General features: G+C 40.7%; 2 protein-coding genes and 1 non-coding gene across 4 annotated transcripts in view; 1 reads left to right on the top strand and 2 right to left on the bottom strand.

The window, feature by feature from the left end:
- ELF1 (E74 like ETS transcription factor 1) overlaps positions 1 to 17,700 on the bottom strand; it is a 105,218-nt gene extending 87,518 nt beyond the window's left edge. The window contains exon 1 of the mRNA XM_073795258.1: positions 17,509 to 17,700. The gene's annotated coding sequence lies outside the window, so the exon portion shown is untranslated. The remainder of the gene's footprint in view (positions 1 to 17,508) is intronic.
- On the bottom strand, positions 17,407 to 17,478 carry TRNAE-UUC (transfer RNA glutamic acid (anticodon UUC)). The gene has a single exon. It is a non-coding gene; the product is annotated as a tRNA-Glu (tRNA).
- A 462-nt stretch (positions 17,701 to 18,162) lies between the features above and the next one.
- Positions 18,163 to 25,376, top strand: part of WBP4 (WW domain binding protein 4) — a 33,562-nt gene continuing 26,348 nt past the window's right edge. Inside the window, exons 1-4 of one of the 2 annotated variants that reach the window (XM_019936463.3) lie at positions 18,163 to 18,320; positions 19,298 to 19,370; positions 21,772 to 21,834; positions 21,924 to 22,047. In XM_019936463.3, coding sequence (XP_019792022.1) covers positions 18,319 to 18,320; positions 19,298 to 19,370; positions 21,772 to 21,834; positions 21,924 to 22,047 — 262 coding nt within the window. In that variant the 5' untranslated portion in view covers positions 18,163 to 18,318. The remainder of the gene's footprint in view (positions 18,321 to 19,297; positions 19,371 to 21,771; positions 21,835 to 21,923; positions 22,048 to 25,376) is intronic. The other variant, XM_004322390.4, reaches the window with a different exon arrangement.

Raw genomic sequence — 25,376 nt, 5'->3', positions numbered from 1 at the left:
CCAGCTTTGCTGAACTTATTAATTGAGAGCATGTCACGCTTTCTCACTCCACATTTGCTGGCCTTCCCCACCTGGGGAATCTCTCTTTCACCATTAGAGGGAAGAACTGGTCACTTCCTCCTTTGTGCTCCCACAGTATTTTGTAAGTGATCTAATAGATAAACGAATCACATTGTTTATCCATTCATACATACATATATACACTGCTAAAATATGCAAAGCACTCTAGCTTTCGGGGACCTAAAGGTGAACTGATTTCCTTTATAATTCCTCTTGCTTACTCTGCTGGAATATCTGGTGAAGACACTCTTTTTTGTTTTTTCATCATTTATTTACATGTCTCATTGGTCATTTATTTCAGCCGGATAGCATTCCTGACCCACAACAGTGTTTAATAAATATTTGCTGAATGAAAACATTTGGAGGTTCAACTAAATACTGTCTCAATCATAAATCTGCTTTTTTCTCTTCCACACAGTCCATGCCATTCCCAGGTCATTTCTGAAAGTCTAAATTACACAAAAAGCGAGGCCCCTTTCTCACTTTCCTGAACAGTCCAATTCCGATGAATAGGTTGGTTAGGCTGGGTCTGGCAGCCCTGTTTAATGGTCAAGCCCACAGCAGCAAAGCTCTGCATTTGTTAAAGGAGAACAGCTTCTGGATTAGTCCCAGTGCTTACACCTGAACATCGCATTATGTTAAGTCTACAAATAAAATTAGAGACAGAACAAAGAAGGAGACTCCCCAATAGATTAGGACTGATTATCCTAATCAGTGGCCCTTTCTTTCAACTTTCGTCTTCTGTCCTTTTCAGGCTTTTACTTATACGGCATCCTGTCAATAAACTTCTCAAATTAGAAACAAGTTGGTAAACGTTTCAGTAAAGAGGAATATTCAAATAAAATATTTAGACTACAGGCTTTATTTATTCATGTTTCACAACACCATTCAGACAATTAATGACTTTTTTTTTTTGGTGGTACGCGGGCCTCTCACTGTTGTGGCCTCTCCCGTTGCGGAGCACAGGCTCCGGACGCGCAGGCTCAGCGGCCATGGCTCACGGGCCAGCCGCTCCATGGCATGTGGGATCTTCCTGGACAGGGACCCGTGTCCCCTGCATCAGCAGGTGGACTCTCAACCACTGCGCCACCAGTGAAGCCCAATTAATGACTTTTTGAACTCATAATTTACTCTCATCACAAAGGATACATTTTAGCTACAGCCAAACTGCTCTGCTGCTCTTCTCCCATACTTGAAACCATACCACTTATACAGATAAAACTTGAAATTTTTTAAGTAATTTAGATTTATTTATTTTATGAAATACTTCTTGGACATATATGATGCTCTAAGTATTTTAATGTTCTCAAATTTCTATCTCCAGGTCTTGCTCCTGTACCACAGACTCCTCTATCAAACTTGACAACTCCATTCCAATGTCTGATTGGCAAACTTAACATATCCAAACCTGAATTCCTGATGTTCCCTTCAAAAAGTACCCTACCACCCACAGTCTTCTCCAGTCATCTTGGTGGCTATTCAATACTTCTAGCTGCTCAGACCAGAAACCTTGGCTTTCTTGACTGTCATATACCTACATCCAATCTGTTAGGAAATCCTGTTGGTTCAATGTTCAAAATATATATAAAACCCTAACACTCAACTTCATTGTTACTGATATCTCTTACCTGCATCAATCACTGAGGCAGTCCAAGCAGCCTGACCTATCTTTTTAAATGGATTACTTCTGATTGCTGCTTCTCTCTCTACAGTCTACTCTCAAAGCAGCAATCAGAAGTAATCCATTTAAAAAGATATGTCAGATCATATCACTCTCCAGCTTCAAAACCCTCCCATAGTGCCTCTTTTCACACACACACAAAGTCTTCGTAACTGTTCAGGACTGCAAGATCGTACCCTGCCCCAGCCTCTGTGATTGTATCTCTTCCTACTTCCCGCTTGCTCCCCCTCTTCTAGTCACACTGATATCTCCCTGCTATCCCATGAACACATCAAGCATTCCTCCCCCCAGGTCTTGCACAGCCTGTTCTCACTGCCTTTTATGTTAGATATCCCGGTAGCTAAGGCCTTTACCTCCTGTGCTAAATTGCTGCAGTAATAGCTACTAATTTGTTTCAAATTCCCTATGTGAAACATGACTGACTTTGCCTCTTCTCCCATTAAGAGGCGGAGTCTACTTCTCCATCCCTTAAATGAAGAATTGGGCAAGTGATTTCCTTTGGCCAATGGATTAGTAATAAATAAAACACAAGCAGAGGCTTGAAAAGCTGAGGCACACAGAGGCTTACCCTCTCATGCTGCTAGGATCCCTTCTGCCACCACAGAGTATGAGAGCCACACAGAGAGGTCCCAGCTATGTAAGTGAAACCACCCTACATTATGCATCCAGCCCTAGCTGAGTCAGCTCTGAAGAAGCAGCCAGTCCACCCACAGAATCATGAAAAATAACAGCATAGGTGATGCATATAGTTGCTCAAAAATTATGACCTGCTCATTTAAAGCAGGGATTTAAAACCATTCTCACCCTAGAATCCTATGCCCTTTCTATAACATCCCAAACTGTTAAAACCTCATAAACATTTTGAACTTTAGAATTTAGTTTGAACCACCCTAGAGACATCTCTCAGATTTAAGGATACTAAAATAAGCATGTGTCATCTGTTACACAGATTAAGAATTCAGACAATTACAAATTAGAGAAACAAGTCCCCAGGATTTACTGATCTCTCTGCCTTGGCTCTTGCTGTTGCTTCCCCACCATCCTTTCACCCCATCCTTCAAGACTCTGCTAAAGTTCATCTGAAAGAAAATAAGAAAAGTGAGGAATTCTTTAAAAAAAAAAATGCAAACTATTATTATAGAATGGATAAGTAACAAGGTCCTACTGGATAGCATAGGGAACTATATTCAATATCCTGGGATAAACCATAATGGAAAATACTATAAAAAAGAATGTATGTGTATCACTGAGTCACTTCACTGTAGAGCAGAAGTTAACACAACACTGTAAATCAACTATACATTAATAATTTTTTTTAAAAAGAGATCTGATACTACCAAAGAAAGAAATCTGATACTATACAAACTTAGGTTATAATAAAAACAGCATCAACAAAAACATTAAATCCTATTTTGTCTGGGGAAAAAAAAAACCCACAGAATGGAAGAGGGCTCATTAGACAGTATTAGCTAACTAACAATTTCAAACCACTGCTAATCATTAAAAAAAACAAAACCTATATCACATTATTCCAATTAGATTTAAATGTAAAAAAAAAAAAAAGGACCAGCAGAAAATATAAGCATTTATATACTATTTGGTAAGAAATGTCTTTCCATGTATGACACAAACAGCAAAAAAAAAAAGATATGGAAAAGAATGACATTTGACTACATAAAAATCTAAAAGCACCATAACCAAAGGTAAGGCAAAGGATAAACTAGGGGGAACATATGACAAATTTAAAAAAAAAAAAAAGAAAAAAGAAACAAAACCTAGTCTTAGGTTTGGCTTACCCAGGCAAAAACATTTGTTGAAACTCAACAAATGCTTTACAAAAACTAAAGTTCTTGCTCCATTTAAAAAACCAACTAGAAATCTTAGCCAATAAGAAAGGCAATACATAAGAAAGGCAATATATAAGAAAGGCAATACAATATGGAAATGCAACAGTGAGCTCATTCTCAAAGAAAAAGCCTTGTCCTCTTCAAAGGTTGACCAATGAACATCCAATTGTTTTAAATTGAAATAAAATGTTTAAACTAAAAAGATTCATGGATTTAATTTTACAAAAATTGTACCTCAAAAGGAAAAAAGTAAACAGATATTGAAACTATAGTCAGTGATAAGCATGCTAAAGTATTTAGATGGAAATGTGCTAATGCCTGCAATTTACTTTTTTTTTTTAATTAATTAATTAATTTTGGCTGCGCCCGGCCTTAGTTGCAGCCTGCAGACTCTCAGTTGCAGCATGCATACAGGATCTAGTTCCCCGACCAGGTATCGAACCCAGGCCCCCTGCACTGGGAGCACGGAGTCTTACCCACTGGACCACCAGGGACGTCCCTGCAATTTACTTTAGATAGAAGGATAAAAGTATGGTAAAGCAAATATTATAAAACGTTAATGATAAAATCTAGATAGTGGGTGTATGAGTGTTCATTATAAAACTTCAGCTTTGCTGCATGTTTAAAAACTTTCGTAATAAAATGTGGAGGAAAGAAAACACTATTATTAATTGAATCAAACACTCTTATTAAGCCTGTTTCTTATACTGAGACACAGGATTTATTAGACCCACTTTAGAGATTCTGTGAAAAGTTTTAATTTTAAATGGATTTTTAAATGTCCTCCCCCTTTTCTTCTTTTAAAATCAATATTTTCTGCCTTTTGTCTGTATTTTTTAAGTGTTAACCCACAAATTGAATATACCCTGTGCTTGGCAAATGAATATTAAATGATTTTTCCTGGGGGGAAAAAAAAACACTCTTATTAGAAAAATGGGCATTGGGCATGAAGAGGCACTTCACAAAATGTGGCCAAATACAAGAGATGTTCATTCTCACAACCTCAGAGCAGAGAAACAATACCATTTTTCACCTATTAGCAAAAAGTAAAATGATTAGAGAGGGTATGGGGAAATAAATGGTCTCATACTCTATTTTTGAGAGTATAAGAATAGCATTCCAGAGGCAATTTCACAACCAAAAGGTCTTTTTTTTAATCCATTTAATTTATATTTTTTAAAGATTTATTTATTTATTGGCTGTGTCCAGTCTTAGTTGCGGCACGCGGGATCTTTTGTTACGGCGCGTGGGCTCTTCAATGCAGCACTCGGGCTTCTCTCTAGTTGTGGCACACAGGCTCCAGAGAGCACGGGCTTTGTAGTTGCAGCACTCAGGCTCACTAGCTAGGGCGTGAGGGCTTAGTTGCCCTGCGGCATGTGGGATCTTAGTTCCAATGACCAAGGCTCAAACCTTCATCCCATGCACTGGAAGGTGGATTCTTAACTACTGGACTACCAGGGAAGTCCCCAAAAGGTCTTTATGTACCTTTTCAGTCTCAGTAATTTATCTAACAAAACAAATAACATATACAAAGATACAGAGAGAAATTCAGTACCATCGTTCAAAACAGTAAAAAATTGAAAACAAACTGTTAAATAAATTAGGTGTTACAGAAACCATATCTCATTATATGGAGCGTACCATATTATTCAGCTGTTAAGAATGATTATCTATATAAAACAGTGTACCAAAAAAAAAAATCTCCACAATATATTTACATGAAATATGCAAGTCGGAAAACAGTATGTATCACTGCACAATTGACATTTATACATATATGGTCCACATTTCAGTATCTGAAGTAATGATCAACTGAAAGCTAACAGTACTTGTGCCGGTTAGTAAAATTTTTATGATTTGTATTATTCATCTGTGATATTTGGTATTTAAGTAGCTTCTATGTGCCTGGCACTCTTCTGTAGACTCAGGATATAGTCAGTTTACCTGTGGACTCAAGTAAACAATTCGAACATAGTCCCTGCCCACATATGAAGGAAATCAACAAAGTGACAAAGGGTGACCAAGAAAACTTACTTTAGATAAGGGAAGGCCTCTCAGAAAACATGACAGCTGCTTTGAGACCTGAATGATAAGGTGGCAGTCATGTAAAAGGCTGGGGCAGAGTACTATCAGCAGAGGAAGTTGTAGGAGTGAACAAAGGCAAGGCAATAGGAGGAAGCACCATGGCCCTTAGAGAGCAGGGAGGAGGGAAGAAGTATGAAAAGTGGCTGAAGAAGTATGAAAAGTGGCTAAAGAAGGACTTACGGTGGGGGGGGGGGGTGCGGGGGGGACATGTGTATTACCCTTACAGTCAGGAAAAAAGATCAAGCTAGGTTCATGCTAAAAAACAAAAACACTACCACTACTCCAATCATACAGGCAGACAAAGTTATGAAAATCTTTCCTTGCTAAGTGCTTGACATACATAACTCATTTAATCCTCATGATAGAGCTATTAAAAAGCATTCAGGGACTTCCCTGGTGGTCCAGTGGGTAAGACTTCGCCTTCCCAATGCAGGGGACCCGGTTCGATCCCTGGTCAGGGAGCTAGATCCCACAGGCATGCCGCAACTAAGATCCTGCATGCCTCAACTAAGACCCGGTGCAGTCAAAATAAACAAACAAATAAATAAATGTTTTTTTTAAAAAAAAAAAAGGATTCAGAAGACTTCAAAGTAAAACATTCTTGGGATGATTCTCCAAAGACAGTCCACAAAACAGATGCATAAGAATCATCTAAAGACACACACACACACACACACACACACACACACACACACACACACTTCTGAGTCCTACACCAAAGACTCAAATTAGTTGGTCTTAAGTGAATCCAGGATTCTGCAATATTTACTGCCCAGATGACCAGAAATTAGTATAGTGACAAACAGACCTTTGTACCTCACCAGGCAGGTCTGATTGCACCTGTGTGTACACAGTCCCACAATACCATATCTAGATTAAGTCAATGGGTTCACAACTGTATTCAGTAGATCCTATTTAGGGAATCAGCAACGTGTGTAATACATTTTTCAAATATTTCACAGATCTAAAGAAGATTTTTATTTTAATTCAAGCTTTTCTTTAAAAAAAAAAGCTTCCGTTATTTGACACCCCAACTGTCACATACACCTCAATCCCTTCTACCATCCTTTCTCACTCCCTTCACAGCCAACCTTCCTCAAAGATTTGTCTACACTCCATTTCTTCATTTCCCACACATTCTTTGACTCATTCTCGTCTATCAAATCTAATCCTGCCTGTACTATGCCACTAAATCTCTTCTAACTAAGGTCAATGACCACACTGGGCTAAACCCAATTAACACTTTCAGAGCTTGTTTTGTTAGACTCGTAAGTCTCATTCCTGGTTTTCCCCCAATGCTGCACTACTCTTCCTCAGCTTTCTCTGCCCCACTTCCTCTATCTCATGACTGAACACTGGATGTCCTAAAGGTTCCGTTGAAAAGCCTCTTTTCACTCCAGACTCTCCCTTTGGCAAACTCATCCATTTCTACGGTTTCAACTAACAAGTCAGAATATAAAGGTAAAAATCGCCTCTACTCAATTACCCTTGACAATTCCCTTAAATTCACCCTTTAAGCACATCTTACCACATTAACAGGCCACACTGGCAACCAATATATCATCTGAATAAACATAACTGAAACACTTTTTCTTCTGACATTCAAGCACCAGATTAAGGAGGTAATTTACATTTAAAGGGTACACTGTATAAAAAGACACATTTTTTTTCTTACTTCCACTCCATTTCACCTCCATACTCCCTGGCTTGAAACACAGCAATGTCTAACCACTCTGTTTAAGGTAAAACTCAAAATCCTTAACATGACCTACAATGCCTTATATGGTCTGATACTTGCCATCCTCATCTCCCATCACATTTCACATTAAGCCCTCAGCACCTTCTTCCATTTTCCAAAGCATAATACCCTTTCTTTCCTGCTCTGGAGCATTTCCATAATGCTACTCCCTCAGCCTCCCATCACTTTCCATCCCTCTCTTTCTCCTAGCCAGTGCTTACCCATCCTTCAAATCCAACTTCAATGTCACTTCCTTAGGGAAGCCTTTTCACTACAGCCGCCTTTCCACCTACTCATTAGTTGTCTCCCTGTTCTGCATGTAACACTCAAACACACTTTTTACTTGTTCAATCAATGTCTATCTTTCCCACTAAGAGGTAGGCTTCATGAGGATCTTGTCTGATTTTTTCGTTGTTACATCCCAAGCATCTAAATATTGACCAAATCAAGTAACTTCAATCTCCTTACAGATGCTTTTTACTCTCTTACAATTTGCATATCCAAATACAAATTCAAATTTTCCTTTTTAAAAAATTATGGTAAAATTAACCATTGAAGTGTACAGTTTAGTAGTAACAAGTACATTCATATTGTTTTGCAACCAATCTCCATAATTCATTTTATCTTGCAAAACTGAAACTCTGTATCCATTAAATGACTCCCTATTCCTCCTCTCCCCAGCCCCTGGCAATCAACATTCTACTGCTGTCTCTATGATTCTGACTACTCTAGTTACCACATGTAAGTGGAATCATGGCAGTATTTGTCTTTTTGTGACTGGTTTATTTCACTTAGCATAATGTTCTCCAAGTTCATTCATGTTGTAGCACGTGTCGGAATTTCCCTCCTCTTTAAGGCTGAAAAATATTCCCATGTAAGTGTATGCCACATTTTGTTTATCCATTTATCCACTTATGGACACTTAGGTTACTTCCACCTTTTCGCTACTGTAAATAATGCTACTAAGAACATGGGAGTACAGCATCTCTTTGAGACTGCTTTTAATTCTTTGGGGTATATAGCTAGAAACAGAATTGCTGGATCATTTGGTAATTCTATTTCTAATTTTCTGAAGAACCACCAAACTGTTTTCCGTAGTGGTTGTACCATTTTACATTCCTATGTACAGAACACAAGGGCTCTAATTTCCTCAAATCCTCACCAACTCTTGTTATTTGGTTTTTTGGGTTTTTTTGATAGTAGCTATCCTAATGAGTGTGAGGTGGCAGATTTACTTTTATATAAACTTTATGTGCTTTCTTTTTCCTACAAACTTGTAAAAAGCCCTCTTAAAGTATGTTCCATGAACTAGCAAAAGACAATTCTAGAAGGTATTGAAAATAGAAAAGAAGAAACAGTCTTTCAAAGCAGGATTTAAGGGACAATAAAATTGTGGTTCAGGGGACTTCCCTGGTAGTGCAGTGGTTAAGAATCCACCTGTCAATGCAGGGGACATGGGTTCGATCCCTCGTCCGGGAAGATCCCACATGCCGTGGAGCAACTAAGCCTGTGCGCCACAACTACTGAGCCTGCGCTCTAGAGCCCGTGAGCCACAACTACTGAGCTCGCATGCTGCAACTACTGAAGCCTGCATGCCTAGAGCCCGCACTCCACAACAAGAGAAGCCACTGCAATGAGAAGCCCGTGCACCGCAACAAAGAGTAGCCCCCGCTCACCGCAACTAGAGAAAGCCCACGCACAGCAACAAAGACCTAACGCAGCCAAAAAAATAAATCAGTTAATTAAAAAACAATTGTGGTTCATGTGAAAGGGCAAAAAAAACAGGGAGAATAAATAATGCAAAGGCATTCCCTCTCATATCTGAAATTTCCTGATGCCAACTGCCTGCAAGAAGTTTTGAATTCCTTAAGCCTATGTTCGGCCTTCCATCAGGATGCTTCCCCTCCCCCTACCTGCCACCTGTTTTCTGGGACAGACCCTTCCCATCATACTCTTCCTTTCCACTTCAGCTCTGTGACTGGGTCAGTGCCTGCCCTACTCAGGGGATGACTCAGTGGCAGGGCCCCATCCTTCCCAGGTAATAGGGTCACTGGGTCCCTTGGCATAGGAAGGTATCAGTGATAAGCACAGATGGGGCAAAACAAATCCCATTACAACCTTGAAAACTTGAATTAAGTGTTTAATTAAATCTGGAAACAGATAAAAAGCTTCACACAAAGCAATATATCAACACATCCTAAATCAGAAATGTATCCTGATCTTGGGATTTTGAACCCAAAAGAAACTTTAAATTAAAAGATTAAACTACAATATTTAAGACTATCTAGAAGACCCTCTGGATCTAGAAGTCACTAGGCTAAGTACCTCCCTAGACATCTAAAATAAAGCAAAAAAAAAAGGTTCAAATCAAAGGTATTTATTTAATAGTGAATAGTCTGCATTCTAAAATAAAAGACCTATTAAGATTTGTAAACACACACCCAACAGACACACAAAACTCATGAGACAGTTGTTATTGTTATTATCAAAATTCAAGTCATCTATGCTGGAATTATTTTTCAAAGAACAAAATGTTTTATACTTAGTTATGAAAATGAACCCATGCTTGGAAAGTAAAAAGGAACACTAACTACCATTAATCCTAAAAGAATCACCATTCTAGCATTAAAAAGGCAGATACCACGTGATAACAAAGTTTAAGTGCAGGCTAAATATTAAACTAAAAATGTCTTTATATAAGTTCAATTCCATAGTTTTAAAAATGATATGATAATTAAACCATTAAAGAAGGTTAGAAAACAGAAATATACCTCTAATTTTACTGGCTCTTTGTCCCAATACTTAGGAAAGGAGCAAATAGACCATGAAGTATTTTGAAAGTTACTTTCCTTAAACAATACCTAAATAATACTGTTTTTTATATGGCAATGTACCTTGCAGACCTAGATAAGCATTTGCATTTTCACCATTAATAGTCTACTTCAAATCACACCATATACATCAACTGTGGAATATAAGATATAAATGTAGGAAAAAATAGTTCAGAAAAGTCACAATCTCATCTATTTACTTTGAAAAGGTTAAACAAAACCTAATATTGAAAGTCTATTATCATGTTTGTCATGCTACACTTTTGAGAAAAATAACTTAGAAATATTTGAATATTTTAAACCATTAACATTACATTTGAAAATCTCTCCATGACCAAAACATAAGGTCCCTAAAATGAAGGGGGTAGGGGTTCAGTAGATGCGCCATTCGTTCTCTTCCTCATCCTGGATATCACATTCAGAAAGGATGCATGACTGTGATCTCAGAATGGGGCTTCAGCCCACTTCTGCTTTACCGCTAACACAAACTTCCAGCGCTAAATGGCGACCCCACCCCTCCAGACTCCTCAGGGAAAACAAGCATGTAAGCCATTTACAACATTAGGCTGTAAGCAGCTCATCTGCTGGAAAGTTTTATTCTGCAGAGTTCTAGACAAAACCATTTCCTGAGTTGCAGAGAGCAAACAATTTTTTCACACCCACAATTTCATTTTGATTCAAGCTAGTTTACCAGTTTAACTTGTGAGCAGACTGCCCTTCTAAATAAATAACCTGTAATAAAAGCCAAGTTATTTACAAAAATACAATGAAGGCAATTCTTCAAAGTATGGCGAATTTCTAACAATAGAATCCTACTCTATAAAAATGGGAAGGGAAAGCCACTTTCACTTAAGAGGAAAAAAATGATGGGGTACACTTTCACATATTTTTCTCTTTTTTAAATATTTATTTTCTTCAAAACAAGTGTTTATTTTATTTTTTTATTTTTTTTGGCTGCGTTGCATCTTCGTTGCTGCGCGCGGGCTTTCTCTAGTTACGGTGAGTGGGAGCTACTCTTTGTTGCGGTGCATGGGCTTCTCATTGTGGTGGCTTCTCTTGTTGCGGAGCGCAGGCTCTAGGGCCGTGGGCTTCAGTAGTTGTGCCATGCGGGCTCAGCAGTTGTGGTTCACGGGCTCTAGAGCACAGGCTCAGTAGTTGTGGTGCACGGGCTTAGTTGCTCCACAGCACGTGGGATCTTCCAGGACCAGGGATCGAACCCATGTCTCCTGCATTGGCTGGCGATTCTTAACCACTGTGCCACCAGGGAAGTCCTCATATATTTTTCAAGAAATATAACTCTCAAGGACATATGTATAAAATAGGATAAAATATACAAGAAAAAAGTACCACCTTACAACAGGCATACATGCCACCATGTTTTAAAAAACACACTCTTTGATATGAAATTTCTAGAGAAAGAAGTATGCCATCTAAAAGGCATTTCTGAATTTCTTTGCAACATTTTAAAGCTACTGATTTCATTTAAATTCCGTTTATTTAAAAGCCCCAGAAAAAGTTCAGAAAAAAACTAATTTCAACTTTCTATTTAATGAGCATAACCACATATACCAATATGAAAGAAACATAATCAGTTCTATAATAGTTAATTTCAAGTGGATCAAGTTTTATTATAATTTTTGAGGATTTCAGTTCTAAGTTATATTGTCCACAGGGCGGCAGTCTCACAGTCTTAATTTTGTCTCTGAATTCAAGGTACAATTTCAGTGATCAAAAAGACACACACACACACACACACACACACACACACACACACACACTGGTGGGCAATAATAATTTACTGTCTGGCCAACAATCGCAAAAATTGTCTGTCCTTTCCAAAAAAAATCTATGCTTCCTAACTTCCCTATTTCTTTGAGGAGTATTTATACTCCTGACATCTTAAATTTTTCCTTCAATGCACCTCTTCTATTTAATCCTTTATATTCTTTTGCCACCACCCTATTTAGGGAGACACTAGAGGCAAGGAGAGTTGTTAGATTATTACTGTACTGCAGACGACCCCCCCAACCTTGGTCAGTGTGGACACCACAGACACAACCCTTCCATCCCCCAGTTCATCCTGCACACTACTGCCAAATTAATTTCATTAAAACACATATCATATTACCAGAAATTCCTTCTTTTAGCTAAGTAAACTCCTTACTCCAAAATTCAAGGACCTTCACAATCACAACCTTCCAAAATCTCCTAAGTGCTCTGCAAGAGTCAAGGGGATTTAGGAATTAAACTTCACTTTGAATATACCTTGCAACTTCCTGGTTTTCATTCATTCATTCATTCATTCAAATATTTTCTGAATGCTCAACAAGTGCCAAGCACTGCCCCAAGTGCTGGTGATACAGAACGGGGGGAAAAGTCAAAGTCCCTGCTCCAAAGATATTCTCCTGACAGGAAAGTCTCGGGTTGAGAGCTATTAGGGGAAGGGGGATAAACCCCCAGGTACTTCCAGCTCTCTGCCAGCAAGGGATACAACTCTTCCCAAGTATGAGCCATCAGAAGCACACTAGGGGTTGGGAGGGATGATAAAAAGACATCAGAGGAGATCTGCCAGCACTGACATTGTCTGCTACAGACCGTAGCCTATGCTTGCACTTTTACACTATACTACTATACTACTACTGGTCCATTCCTATACTATTTGTACTCTCAGCTCAGCCAAAATGTGCTAGCAACTGTTTAGGGACCTCTGTTCCTGCCTGCTTCCTTCTTATAGCCTTGTCTCCCGCTCAATCATCTCCACCCGCAAAGCATAAGCAGCCTTCCAAGCCAATCTCAAATGCTGCCTCCTAGAGGCCTTTCCCCATTCTCTTCACACAAACCCAGATGTGACATTTTAGAGACCTTCAAACCCCTGTAACCCTTGGCTTAGTCTCCTCTAAGCAATTATTACACTACGCACTGTATCGTAATTATCTGTATACTTCAACCTCCTTCGTCTGTTATTTACTGAGCTCTTGCTACATTCCTGGACTATCTAGGAGCTAGAGTTGCAGTGTTAAATCATTCCATTATTATTTTTAAATATTTAATATCCAAATGATAAACGTAAAATGTAGACAAAATATTCTATATTTTTGATTGCCTCAATCTTTTTTTAACAGTTTTGCTGAGATATAATTTACATACCATGAAGTTCACCCACACAAAGAGTAGAACTCAATGTTTTTTAGTATATTTACAGAGTTGTGCAACAATCATCATAATGTAATTTTAGGACACTGTAATCACCCTAAAAAGAAACCTTGGACCTACATTAGCAATCACTTCCCATCCCCCGTGTCATCCTCCCCCACCCCGGCCAATCCTAGGCAACCATAATCCATCCTCTTTCTCTACAGATTTGTCTATTCTGGGCATTTCATATAAATGGACTCATACAAAATGTGGTCTTTTGGACCTGGCTTCTTTTGTTTAGCATAATGTTCTTGAGATTGATCCATGCTGTGGTATATATCACTACTTCATCCCTTTTTATTGCCAAAAAATATTTGATTGTATGGGTACACTGCATTCTATTCATTCATTCCTCAGTTGACAGACATTAGGGTTATCTGTCACTTTCTGCTTATGAATGCTGCTATAAACAATTGTGTACAAGTTCTTGCATGGACATGTTTTAATCTGTCTTGGGTATACACCTAGGAGTGGAACTGCTGGGTCACATGGCAACTCTATGTTTAACATTTTGAGAGAACTGCCAAATAGTTTCCCAAAGTGGCTGCACCATTTTACATTTCCCCCAGCAACCTATGACGGTACCAACTTCTTCATTACTGTTTGACTCTTACAGAACAAGAGTGATCTCACTACACAGTATCCTTACTCTCATGGAACTTATATTCTAGTAGAATAAGACAAGAAATAAACAGGAACAAACATGTTTATTTCAGATACGCAAAAGAAGAAAATAAAGCAGCATAAAGTAACCAGACAGTAACCAGAAAAGGGAGTCTCTAGTGAGGGTAAACAGAAAGGCCTCTCTGATAAGGTAACGCTGACAGGAGTGAGATGTGCAGAGCTGGAGGGGGAATACTGCAGGCAGTGGAAACAGCAAGACATAAGACTGAGAAAAGAACAAGTATGGCACATTCAAGGAACAAAAAGCAAGAAGCCAGTGCAGCTAAAGTACAATGAAAAGGGAGAGGAGGGAGGAGGTGGCGTTGAGGACCCAAGTAGAGGCTAGACAATGTTAGGCTCAGAGACCAGGGTAAAGTCTTTGGATTTTAAAATGCCATCGTCATTTTCCCAACCCTTATATTTCTTTACGTACAGGTGTTCATCTATGCAAACGTTTACTGAACTGTCGTACATCTTCTAGCTGTACCTAATAGTAACAAATAGTAAAGAGACTATTTGGGTAATCCACACCACTCATTTAGTATCACTTTATTTTGTGGCTCAAGAGAGAACATGTAAAACATGACTACCAATGGTGTTTTGGAAGCAAGGCACAAGCGTATGAATGAATCCTTACAAAGTTATCACCTAGTCCTGACCAATTTAAGGTGTATGCTTCACCGACAGTAACTAGCAGCTCTGTCTTAGACTATTTCCAGTAAGAATATAGTTGCAGATCATTCTCATAATCTAAACCTAGATTTCATTCTTTTAAATGTTAATTTTCTCCACTCCATTGGTTAAAAATTAATATCTAATTGCTAAACATAAAACCCATGGGCACAAAATATTCTACATGTTTCTATATTGTTTGACTCATAAAAAAAGAATTTTTCACATATTATGCTATATTTAGTTTCTTCAAAGAGACGCAAAATGTTTTAAAAAGTCTAGTGACATGAATGCCATAAAACAACTTGTTACTTAGTCAAAATTTATCCAGTTAAAATTCCCTTTTTACCATCCCAACTTGACCCCCATGGCTCTCCCTCCAGGCACTGTGTGCTCCTACCCAGCCAGGCTACTAGCCAGCCTCACACTTGTTGCCCCAACCTCCGCTTTCTGATACACATTCCCCACCAGGAGAAATCCAACCTGTTCTTCAAGGTCCAGGGCAAACACTCTCCCTTCCTTGTCTGGTCTCTAGTCCTCTTCCCTGAGTAGAAGTGACTTCTCACCTATGTGCTCTTGAAGGAATTCTGCAACTCAGATGCTGCCCTAGCCAACTGTGCCTGGTACACAACAATATATAAGTCTATGTCTCGGACAGATATATTGTCACCAAACTACTCCTCTCAGCATACCCTCAAATATATATAAAGCTATTTGCAATTATACCGGGTGCTCAGTTGAAAATCACATCCATTTTAGTACAATTTGATACCAAGTCGTCACAAAATGCGAGGTCAAGATTGAAGCTCTTCTGGAGGCAATTAAGGCAGAAGGATCTTTCCTTCCTTCCACGCTCAGGCCTAATTCTTTAGTAAATGGTTTCTGAACAATGACACAATCCTCTATTTAAATGAAACTTTTCCACTCTTATTACCGACACAAGAATTGCTCAACAATTCTCTTAACTCTCAAGTTTGTGAGTGGTATGTACCATCAAGAATTTATGGCTCTAAACCCAGAGCACAGAGAAGGTGAAAGATCTACCACAAGGTCATACAGCTAATCAAAAGGGCCAAAATATGACTCCATTCAGGATTCTCTCCAAAACCTCCTAACATGAAGAACCTGAACATCAGTTAACTTCCAAGACTATCTGATGATGCTTGGTGTAGAGAAAACGTTCAAATATTTGAACTAATGAAGATGATCTAAAACATTTTTAGTTGTGGAAGTTTATTTACAATGTGAAAGTAATTCATCCTTAATCATACTGTCCACATTAACAGATTATTTCAAAATTCACTGTGCAGTTAAAACTATCAAACACAGTTTGGGAAGGCACATACTAACAACTAATCCTTCTTCTCTGCGTAATGGCACTGACCAGAGACTCGTCCAAAAGAGCCACTTTTTCCTTCTTCATTTGTTCCCGGAGGCCCAATAGACTAAACATCAGAGCTCACCCCATTTTCTAATTTCAGCTTGCATTTAAGATAACGCTTTTGTTTCATTTACAGCTCACATGCTGCTGACACAGCTGCCCCTTCTTTGTAATAAACACAGGGCTTCTATATTTAAAAATACAGTGAAACTTTGTTATAACATCCCCTCCCCAGTCTCCGGCCAATTTTCTCTCTTCCAAGCCCCACCTCCACCCCAGGATTTTCTATCCGCGGCGCTCAAAACGTTAGACCCTTTTTGGAAAGTCACATTTCTTCTTTAAAGACATCTCATCCTAGTGGTATTTTTCTTCTCCACAGCGTGTGTGTGTGTGTTTTTTTTGGGGGGGGGGCGGACGTGGGCGGAGAACGGGACGGACGCCCTTCCCCAGAGGCCTTCCCGAGCAGAAACACTCAAGTCTGTGGCTCCGGACTCTGGGGTACTTTCTGAGAACTACGGCCGGCGCCCCCGATGTCAAGTTGGGATGACCTCGCAGGCCGGCCTCGGGGCGGGGCTCGGGCGCCGCGGGAGCCCGGGGTGGACACGCGGCCAATCCGGCTGCCGCGGGCAGCTGCGCGGTGAGGAGAGCGCACCCGCGGGCACCGAGGATCTCCGGACAGCCCTCGGCGCCTCCCCGCGCCCCCCCCCTCCCCCCCGCCAGGGGGCTGCTTTGTGTCGGGGGTGTTTCTAGTCAACACCCGGCCGAGACAACGGGGCTCCAAGCCGGGCGCGGGCTCCCGGGCGCCGAGGGCAGGGGGCAACACGCCCCGCTTCGCTTGGGACCGTCAGAAGGGGCCGGCCGAGGAGGAGGGTGTGGGCCCGAGGGGGGCACTGGGGACAGATAAGGAGAAGCCAGAGTTAATCATCACCTCCCGAGCGCTTGGAAAGGGACGGCCGGGGGCCGGAGGGGCGGGAGGGCGGCCCCGGGGAAAGTGAAACTCCTTCCCGGCAGCTCAGCCCCGCCAGCCTCCGGCAGGAGGAGAGGAACCCTGAGTACACTCGCTCCTCCAGCCCGCCCGGCGCGGCACTCGTGTCTCCCAAAACCGCAGCCCAGTTCACGGCGTCATTAACAACTACTCGAACGCGCGTTTTCCACGAAATCACCTGGGGTAGGGGGCAGGAAAAAAGAGCCAGAGCCACTGGAAATAAAAATGAGTTAGTCCCCCCTGTCCACTTCTAAAAAGAGATACACCGTTCCCATACCGGGAGTCGAACCCGGGCCGCCTGGGTGAAAACCAGGAATCCTAACCGCTAGACCATATGGGAAGTGCTGCTGAGAAAGCTGCGGTGACTCACCTGACAAGCGCAAACGCCGCCGCTCCCCAGCTCCACCGCCCACCGCCACTCCAGCCGCCGCCGCCTCTGCGCCACCCGAGTCGCTACCGCCGCTGCCCACGCGCTCGCGAGCCAGGGAACGCGCCCGACCCGAGCGCGCGGGCGTCCGGGGGGCGGGGCTGGGTCGCTCCACCGCCTCAGGAAAGTTCTGAGGCAAGGCCGAGCCAAGCGACTCTCGGCTCCGAAACCAGCTGTTTCACCTCTTTTTTTTTAACTCCGCCAACGGCCCCCAGCCTACAGGTCCGGGCTGCTCTGCTGGTCAAAGTGCGTGCGGACTAGTTGGCAAAGTTGAGGGCGGCGACGTCTCTGGGAACAGCTGTTTGCGTTCGGGGCGGAGGCGTCGCGCGAGCTCCTCGGCCACGAGCCAGCGAGCCTAGAAGAAGGGTGGAGGTTCTGGATCTCAGGGAAAAAAAGAGAAGGCGGGATGACGCGGGGACGTGAGGCTTGAGCTTCCCGTCTCTCAGCTCAGGTCCCGTCGCGCTTTCGCCCCTTCTCCGTGACCTCAACCCGTTTATAGCAACCCCACCTCTCCGGAGCCGGGAGTACCGCCCCTGGAGGGGGAGGGGAAGGAGAGGAAATTTCGAACGCGGATTGAGTCGTCTGGGCACCCGTAGTTGGGAACCGTGGAACACTCGTCCGGGGGAAGAAGGGAGGTGTCCGGGCTCGGAGGCTGCGGTGGGCCTCGCGGTGAGCTGGGCTCCGACTCGTCCCGCGTGGGGAACGCGAGCCTCAGCCGGGCCCGGAGCGACCCGCGGAGCGGCTGGTCCTGTCATGTGAGTCGGGTCTCAGGCTCTAAACAACGAGGTCTTGTTTCTCCGGGCGGCCCTTTCCCCCTCCGGGTCTCTAGCTCCGCCACCACCCCTCTCCCCCCGCCCTCGGCCGGGGGGCGTGACGGACGCTCCTTTAACTCGCTCGGGGTCTGCAGCGGACAGGCGGGGCCTGTTTTCTGGGCGGGGTGGGGATGCTACCCCGCAGAGCGCCCTGGGGGCCTGGAGCACGGGCTCTGGGAGGGAGGCTGGCGGCCCCTGGAGGTTGGACGGCCGCCGCAAAGCGACGGAGCGCTCCCGCCACCTACACGGTTGGGGGCCGAGAGCATCCTTCTGGTTTCTGTAGCGCTTGAACCGTGGGGTATTGTGAAATTGTAGGGTTGGGCTGCGGCCACCGCTGCCTCCTCCGCCTACTAGAAGCGGCCAGCCTTGGTTAGCCTATGAATTTATTTTTTGGTCTTGCCGGCCGAGGGATCCTTTGGCTTTTCTAATTCTCTTTTGCCATGAGGCTCAAGAACAAACTGTATTAACTGATAGTCTCAGAGGAACCACGGCCTCCCACCAGAGGTGTCTTATGTTTTGTTCTTTGGGTAGAAATAACTTGATTTAAAGTGAACTTTATGAGTTTCTTCATGTTTCAATTAACAGTAATCTCCAAAAATGCCAGAAAGGAATGGAAAGAATAGATAATCTTCTCCAAGATGTTCCTTATTTCTTCACATTGATGACAGTAACAAATGAGGCATTTTTTAAAAAGCTATTTTGTTTAAGGGCGTTTTAAATCCGTTGCAGACTTTTTCCACTCTACTGGCAACAGAATTTCAGTTGACTGATTTCATTCAGCTAAATAATAAAGCAGGGTGCTGTGTGTAACAAGTCAAGATTCAGTAGCAGAGGCTTATATTTTGGCCTTTTTTGTAAATCATGCAGAAATTTACCTTTTTAAATTGTAAATAAACTTAAACTTGTTTTTCCTTTTCCAGGGCAGACTACTGGAAGTCCCAACCAAAGAAATTCTGTGATTACTGCAAGTGCTGGATAGCGGACAATAGGCCTGTATGATAATTTCTCTATTAAAGATTCTCATAATATTGTATTCATGTGAAATGTTCCTTTTTGATCTAAACTCAGAGCTTACAAAACAGTTTCATATACATTGCTCTTGATTTTTCAAAACATCGAACAATTTTTGTTGTCTTTTCATTCCTTGTAGGAAAGCTGTGAGCCGCCTTCTTTTTCATCAGCCCAAATTTGATTATGTACTAAGCCAAATTATTTCTCTGTGGCCCTTCAGTCACATTAAGGAACTGGACATTGCGTGGGTCATCGCATTAATGTTTATGAAACACCTACGTTATGATGGTGCTGTTTGTAATGTTGTCGTATACAAAGAAAAGTAAAAGCAGAAAGCCCTTAATATGTAGAAAGAAGCGACATTGTACTTTTTCTTGTATGTTTTGTTTTAGAGATAGTTAAATATGTTTGATGCAGAGCTTTATATCTCTAAATGCTTAAATTTGAAAGAACATTGTTACCTTTGTCATGGAATGTGAAAATAGGAACCTTTAAGCACATTATTACTGTATGTCTTGGTCCAAATTCAGCTTTTAAGACATGAAACAAAAAGCACCATTGATTTTTGGTTTTTTCCCCATCTCATGCATGTCATACTCTATGTACATAGTACATAAACGGTAGGGTATCTTTTAAATGTATATTCATATCCTTATTATTTGGTAGAGTGGGAGGCACAGAAGAACAGTAGCCCCATCTTTAACAGTGTTATGTTTCTTTGATAGACATTTATTACTATTATCTGCAAAGAGTTTAAGGATTTTTTCTGTTCAGTTTTGTCTTGCTTTTTTTTTTTGTCTTTTTGAATAGTTGCTAAAGTTCTTGACTATTTTGTTTGACTTAGCCATCCTAAAAAAAAAAAAAATGCCACAAATTTTAAAAGCTACACAAATCACTGATAGTCTCTTCCCTGGAAGTATCCAAGCAATTCAGTGTTTTTGAGTGATCTAGAGCAGGGGTCCCCCACCCCCAGGCCTCTAGTGGTACTGGTCCACGGCCTGTTAGGAACCGGGCTGCACAGCAGGAGGTGAGTGGTGGGCGAGCAAGTGAAGCTTCATATGTATTTACAGCCGCTCCCCATCACTCACATTACCGCCTGAACCAACACCCCCCACCCCCCACCCCAGGGAAAAAATGTCTTCCACAGTCCCTGGTGCCAAAACGTTTGGGGACCACCAATCCAGAGTAAATAATTCCTTCTAGGATAGTCTTTCTTCATCTTCTTGAATTGCTAATATACATTGATTTAACCTTTAGAAACAAAATTAATTTGTTTTTGAACAGGCCTTATATATTCTTTGTGTAATATAACCAACTTTAGGAAACGAACATATGAAAAATAGAGGATGAATATTTGCTTTATGAAGTCACACTTTAAAGAGGAATTCACAGCAGTACTTTAGAATAATCAGGAAATGTGTTAGATAAGAATTGACTCACAAAACTTATTTTGAAAAGTTACCAGAAATTTCTTACTGCATACAACAACACATTTGTAATTTAGGGAGCATTCTGGCTGTTAAATAGGTAATAGCATTCACTCACCGACTCTGTCCCCATCCATCCATTTACCATCGTTCCTTATAGGTTACCACTTTTTAAATTTTCCATTGTTTCTATAGGCATAGATACAGGTTCTGATTCCAGCACGCATAGAAGGTAGCATGCTGTTTACACTGCCGTGCATCACAGTTGTTTTTTTTTAAACTGGACACCATATGCTGGAGCTCTTTCATCATCAGTATATAAGGAGTTTCTTTGTTCTCTGTTACAGCAGCCTAATTTTGACAGATAGTGCCAAGTTGCCCTGCATAGAAGTTTTACATTTTGTACCATTACCACATAGTAATAGTATTTGTTTACAATTTAGGAGGAGTTTTTTAACATCTACTTTTCTCGCAGTTTGGAAGAATAAGGTTCTAAGAATCATTGCTTATTCTCTGTGTCTTTTACCTAATGTGGCAAGTAGAGCAGTACAAATTCTAGAGATTCGCCGGTTTTGACATTTTATGTTGAGAGGTGTTTCTTGAAGTTAAGTTTTTTTTCCACTCCTCCTTTGGCTTCATGTCTTGTTTGAGTCCTCTTTACAATCATATTCACTAGATTAGTCATCAGGGGTACCTTGTCTGTTTCTCTATTAATATGGTCATCATAGTTTATTTTAAGCACCAAAGGAAACGTAGTCAGAGGGCATAATAATAAATAATGTGGTTTAGTTCCTTAGCATCATTTGATAAAAAGGACCAATTTGCATTAGAATTATTTTTATCTTTTCTGCCAATTGTAATTCAATTTTGTTATGTTCCATATATTTACTGTTACTTTGCTGTGAACATTATGTGTAGTTTTCCTTTGTATCTTCTTTTTTTTTTTAATCTTCAAGAGCATTGAATTTCATGAAAGAGGAAAGAATCATAAGGAAAATGTGGCAAGGAGGATCAGTGAGGTAATCTAGTTTGTTTCTTTCTTTGCCAATTTCTCTATGTAAATATCAGCCCTTTATCTAGCTTTCACTTTTGTATGTGTCTTGCTCAGATTAAACAGAAAAGCCTGGATAAGGCAAAGGAAGAAGAAAAGGCATCAAAGGAGTTTGCTGCAATGGAGGCAGCTGCCCTGAAAGCATACCAAGAGGATTTGAAAAGGCTTGGCTTAGAGTCAGGTAAAAAAGGAGCCAGCATGTTTTAAAAGTAACATCAGAGGTCATGCTCAGTGAGCTCTTATTGTTTCCATAGAGAGGTTGTACACTTGGTATACTCTTAGTGCTTTGCCTGTACATCACAGCCCTATTGAGACTGTGGGACTTTTGCTTGTGCACTTTTGTTTTGCTTTTAAATCTTCATCTTTCAGTACCTCCATTCACAACAACTGTGTTACTCTTGGGGTTTCCTAGTCCTCGCTCTATCGTAGGTCAGCGGTTCATTTCCGAGACACTTGAGTTTTTATGTATTCTAATTATTTGGCTAAATGGATCTATTCATTTAAAAAATTGGCGTTGGCGCTTCCCTGGTGGCGCAGCGGTTGAGAGTCCGCCTGCCGATGCAGGGGACGCGGGTTCGTGCCCTGGTCCGGGAGGATCCCACATGCCGTGGAGCGGCTGGGCCTGTGAGCTATGGCCGCTGAGCCTGCGCGTCTGGAGCCTGTGCTCCGCAACGGGAGAGGCCACAACAGTGAGAGGCCCGCGTACCGCAAAAAAAAAAAAAAAAAATTGGCGTTGCATTATAACCCCCGTTCACTTTATCTATATGGTCAAAACTATGAATCATGTTTATTTATATAATTGAATTATAGTGAATTAACCTTGTGTGGACAAATCAAGTGACTTTACTACTAGAAGGTAGTTTTTTTTTTTACTTTTTAATTTTTTTATTGAATATATTGGATATGTATGTAACATGGTGTGTTACTTTGATACATTTATTGTAATGGGATTGCCATTATAGCAATATTTATCATATTACATAATTATAGTATGATATCATTGTCTATGTTCATTATATTGTTCATTAGACTTCTGGCTTACTTACTATTCATTGCAAGTTTGTACCCTTAAACAACATCAGTCTTATCCCTCCACTCCCCCATCCCCTATTTTGCTCTGTCTTTTACAAGTTTGACTTTTTTAGATTCCACATATAGGTGATACCATACAGTATTTGTCTTTCCGTATCTGGCTTATTTCACTTAGCATAATGTGCTCAGGGTTCATCCATGTTGTCGCAAATGGCACAGTATCCTCCCTTCTCATGGCTGAATTGTGTGTGTGTGTGTGTGTGTGTGTGTGTGTGTGTGTGTGTGCGCGCGCGCGCGCCACATCTTTTTTTATCCACTTATCTGTTGATGGGCATTTAGGCCATTTCCTATCTTAGCTATGAATAACTTAGCTGTGATAACGCTGCAATAAGTATATATCTCTTCATAATCCAGTCTCATTTCCTTTGGGTATATACCCAGATGTGAATTAGTGGATGGTATAGTAGACCTATTTTTTAATTTTCTGAAGAACCTCCATACTGTTTTCCTCTGTGGTTGAACCAGTTTACATTCTCACCAGCAGTGTATGAAGGCTCCCATTTTACCACATGCCCGCCAGCAAGAAGGTAGATAATTTGAGGGTGTGAGGATAACTCATTTCCAGATAAAAGGCATTATTTAAGTGGAGTATATCTATCTTGTCACTGAATTTAGACTTTAAATTGGTAATTTTCTATAAAGCATTTCTTCCATGACAAATCCATCATCCTGAAACCAGATCTCAGTTGTTGATCTTGCATAATGGTTGCAGTAGTCAACATGGAACGGTATTCTTTACTTTCTAACAAAAACTGCTTTTGATTAACTTTTTAAGCACAGTAACAGTTAATTGGCGTTGCCCTCATCACATAAGAACAGTTGTGCCCAGACTTTTTTTTTTTGGATGCGTTGGGTCTTTGTTGCTGCACACAGGCTTTCTCTGGTTGTGGCGAGTGGGGGCTACTCTTCGTTACAATGCAAGGACTTCTTATTGTGGTGGCTTCTCTTGTTGCGGAGCATGGGCTTCAGTAGTTGCAGCACACAGGCTCAGTAGTTGTGACACGTGGGCCCTAGAGCTCACGGGCTTCAGTAGTTGTGGCATGTGGGCTTAGTAGTTGTGGCTCATGGGCTGGAGAGCGTAGGCTCAGTAGCTGTGGCACACAGGCTTAGTTGCTCCATGGCATGTGGGATCTTCCCAGACAAGGGATCAAACCCCTCTCCCCTGCATTGGCAGGCGGATTCTTAACCACTGCACCACCGGGGAAGTCCGTGACCAGACTTTTAAAATATCCTTGACATTATTAGTTAAAAAGCGGGGGTAGTAGTATTTCTACAAGGTTAAAGCTTTATGTTCATTTTAAGGGGTAAAAGGATTGTAGGCATTCCTGCAGAATTAAAGACGTAGTTGAAAATTCATCTCATCAATTAGGTAGATCGGGAGATTCTATTATGCTGCCCTATGAGCAAATAAATCTTAGTGTTTTATATTTAATTGGGTTTTTCCTATCAAATGTTTTTAATAGCCTTGTTTTCTAAATAGAATATGTATTCCTTTAAAAGTGAAACAGTATAGGCAAAGAAAAGAGTTTTTAAAACTAGCTGCTTTTAAGATTTCTCCAGACATCTTTAGAATTTTTTTAATAAAGTTATACTGTACATTTTATGCTGTGGTCTGTTTGGGGGTGGTTTTATTTATTCCCTAAATGATATGTCAAATACGTCTTTTATTTTAAATAATTAAAGATACACATTATTTTTAGTGGCTACAGAGTGTTTAGAAACACAAGCTTTGGGGTCAACCAGAATAGCCTCTTGCTAGTGATACGACTTTCGATTTTTACTAAAATTAAGTAACATAATGGTATGAATTGCTCATTACTGTGACCACTTGTAACAAGTGTTCAATAAAGGGTATAAAATGCCATAATAGGATGCCATTAAAATGCCATAATTTATGTAACTAGTCTCTTCCTGATTAACATTTAGGTTCCTTGGAGTTTTTTACTGTTAGGAAGAATGTTTCGGTGAGCACCCTTATGTAGGCATGTTTTCACATTTATCTCTGTAGGCTCAATTTCTAGCAGTGAGATTGCAGATTTAAAGTGTAAATATATTTTGTATATTGACTAATGAAATCAAGCTGTCTCCACAAATGTTGGGCTGATTTATACTTTTTCTAGAAATAAAATTATTTTATTAACTAATGTTGGGAATAATTATTCCTTTGGAAAAAAACAAAGCCATAAATACTACCCATTTTTTATACCCATGTAAATATCCAATAGATCATACTGACTAACTGTGGATTGGTCATTCTTTTCAGTATTATTGATCTAATGCAAAAAAAATTGTATGTATTTGCATTTCTTTGGATATTAGTGAAGTTAAGTGTTAAAGTACCTTTGTACTTTTTGGCCATTTTTGTGTTAGAATGTTAGATTTGTAAGGGATCTTTGTTAGGAACATTAATCCTCTGTC

This window comes from Tursiops truncatus, chromosome 18 (genome assembly GCF_011762595.2).
Source record: "Tursiops truncatus isolate mTurTru1 chromosome 18, mTurTru1.mat.Y, whole genome shotgun sequence".
Taxonomy (NCBI): Eukaryota; Metazoa; Chordata; class Mammalia; order Artiodactyla; family Delphinidae; genus Tursiops; species Tursiops truncatus.
This window is presented reverse-complemented; position numbering and strand designations above follow the sequence as displayed.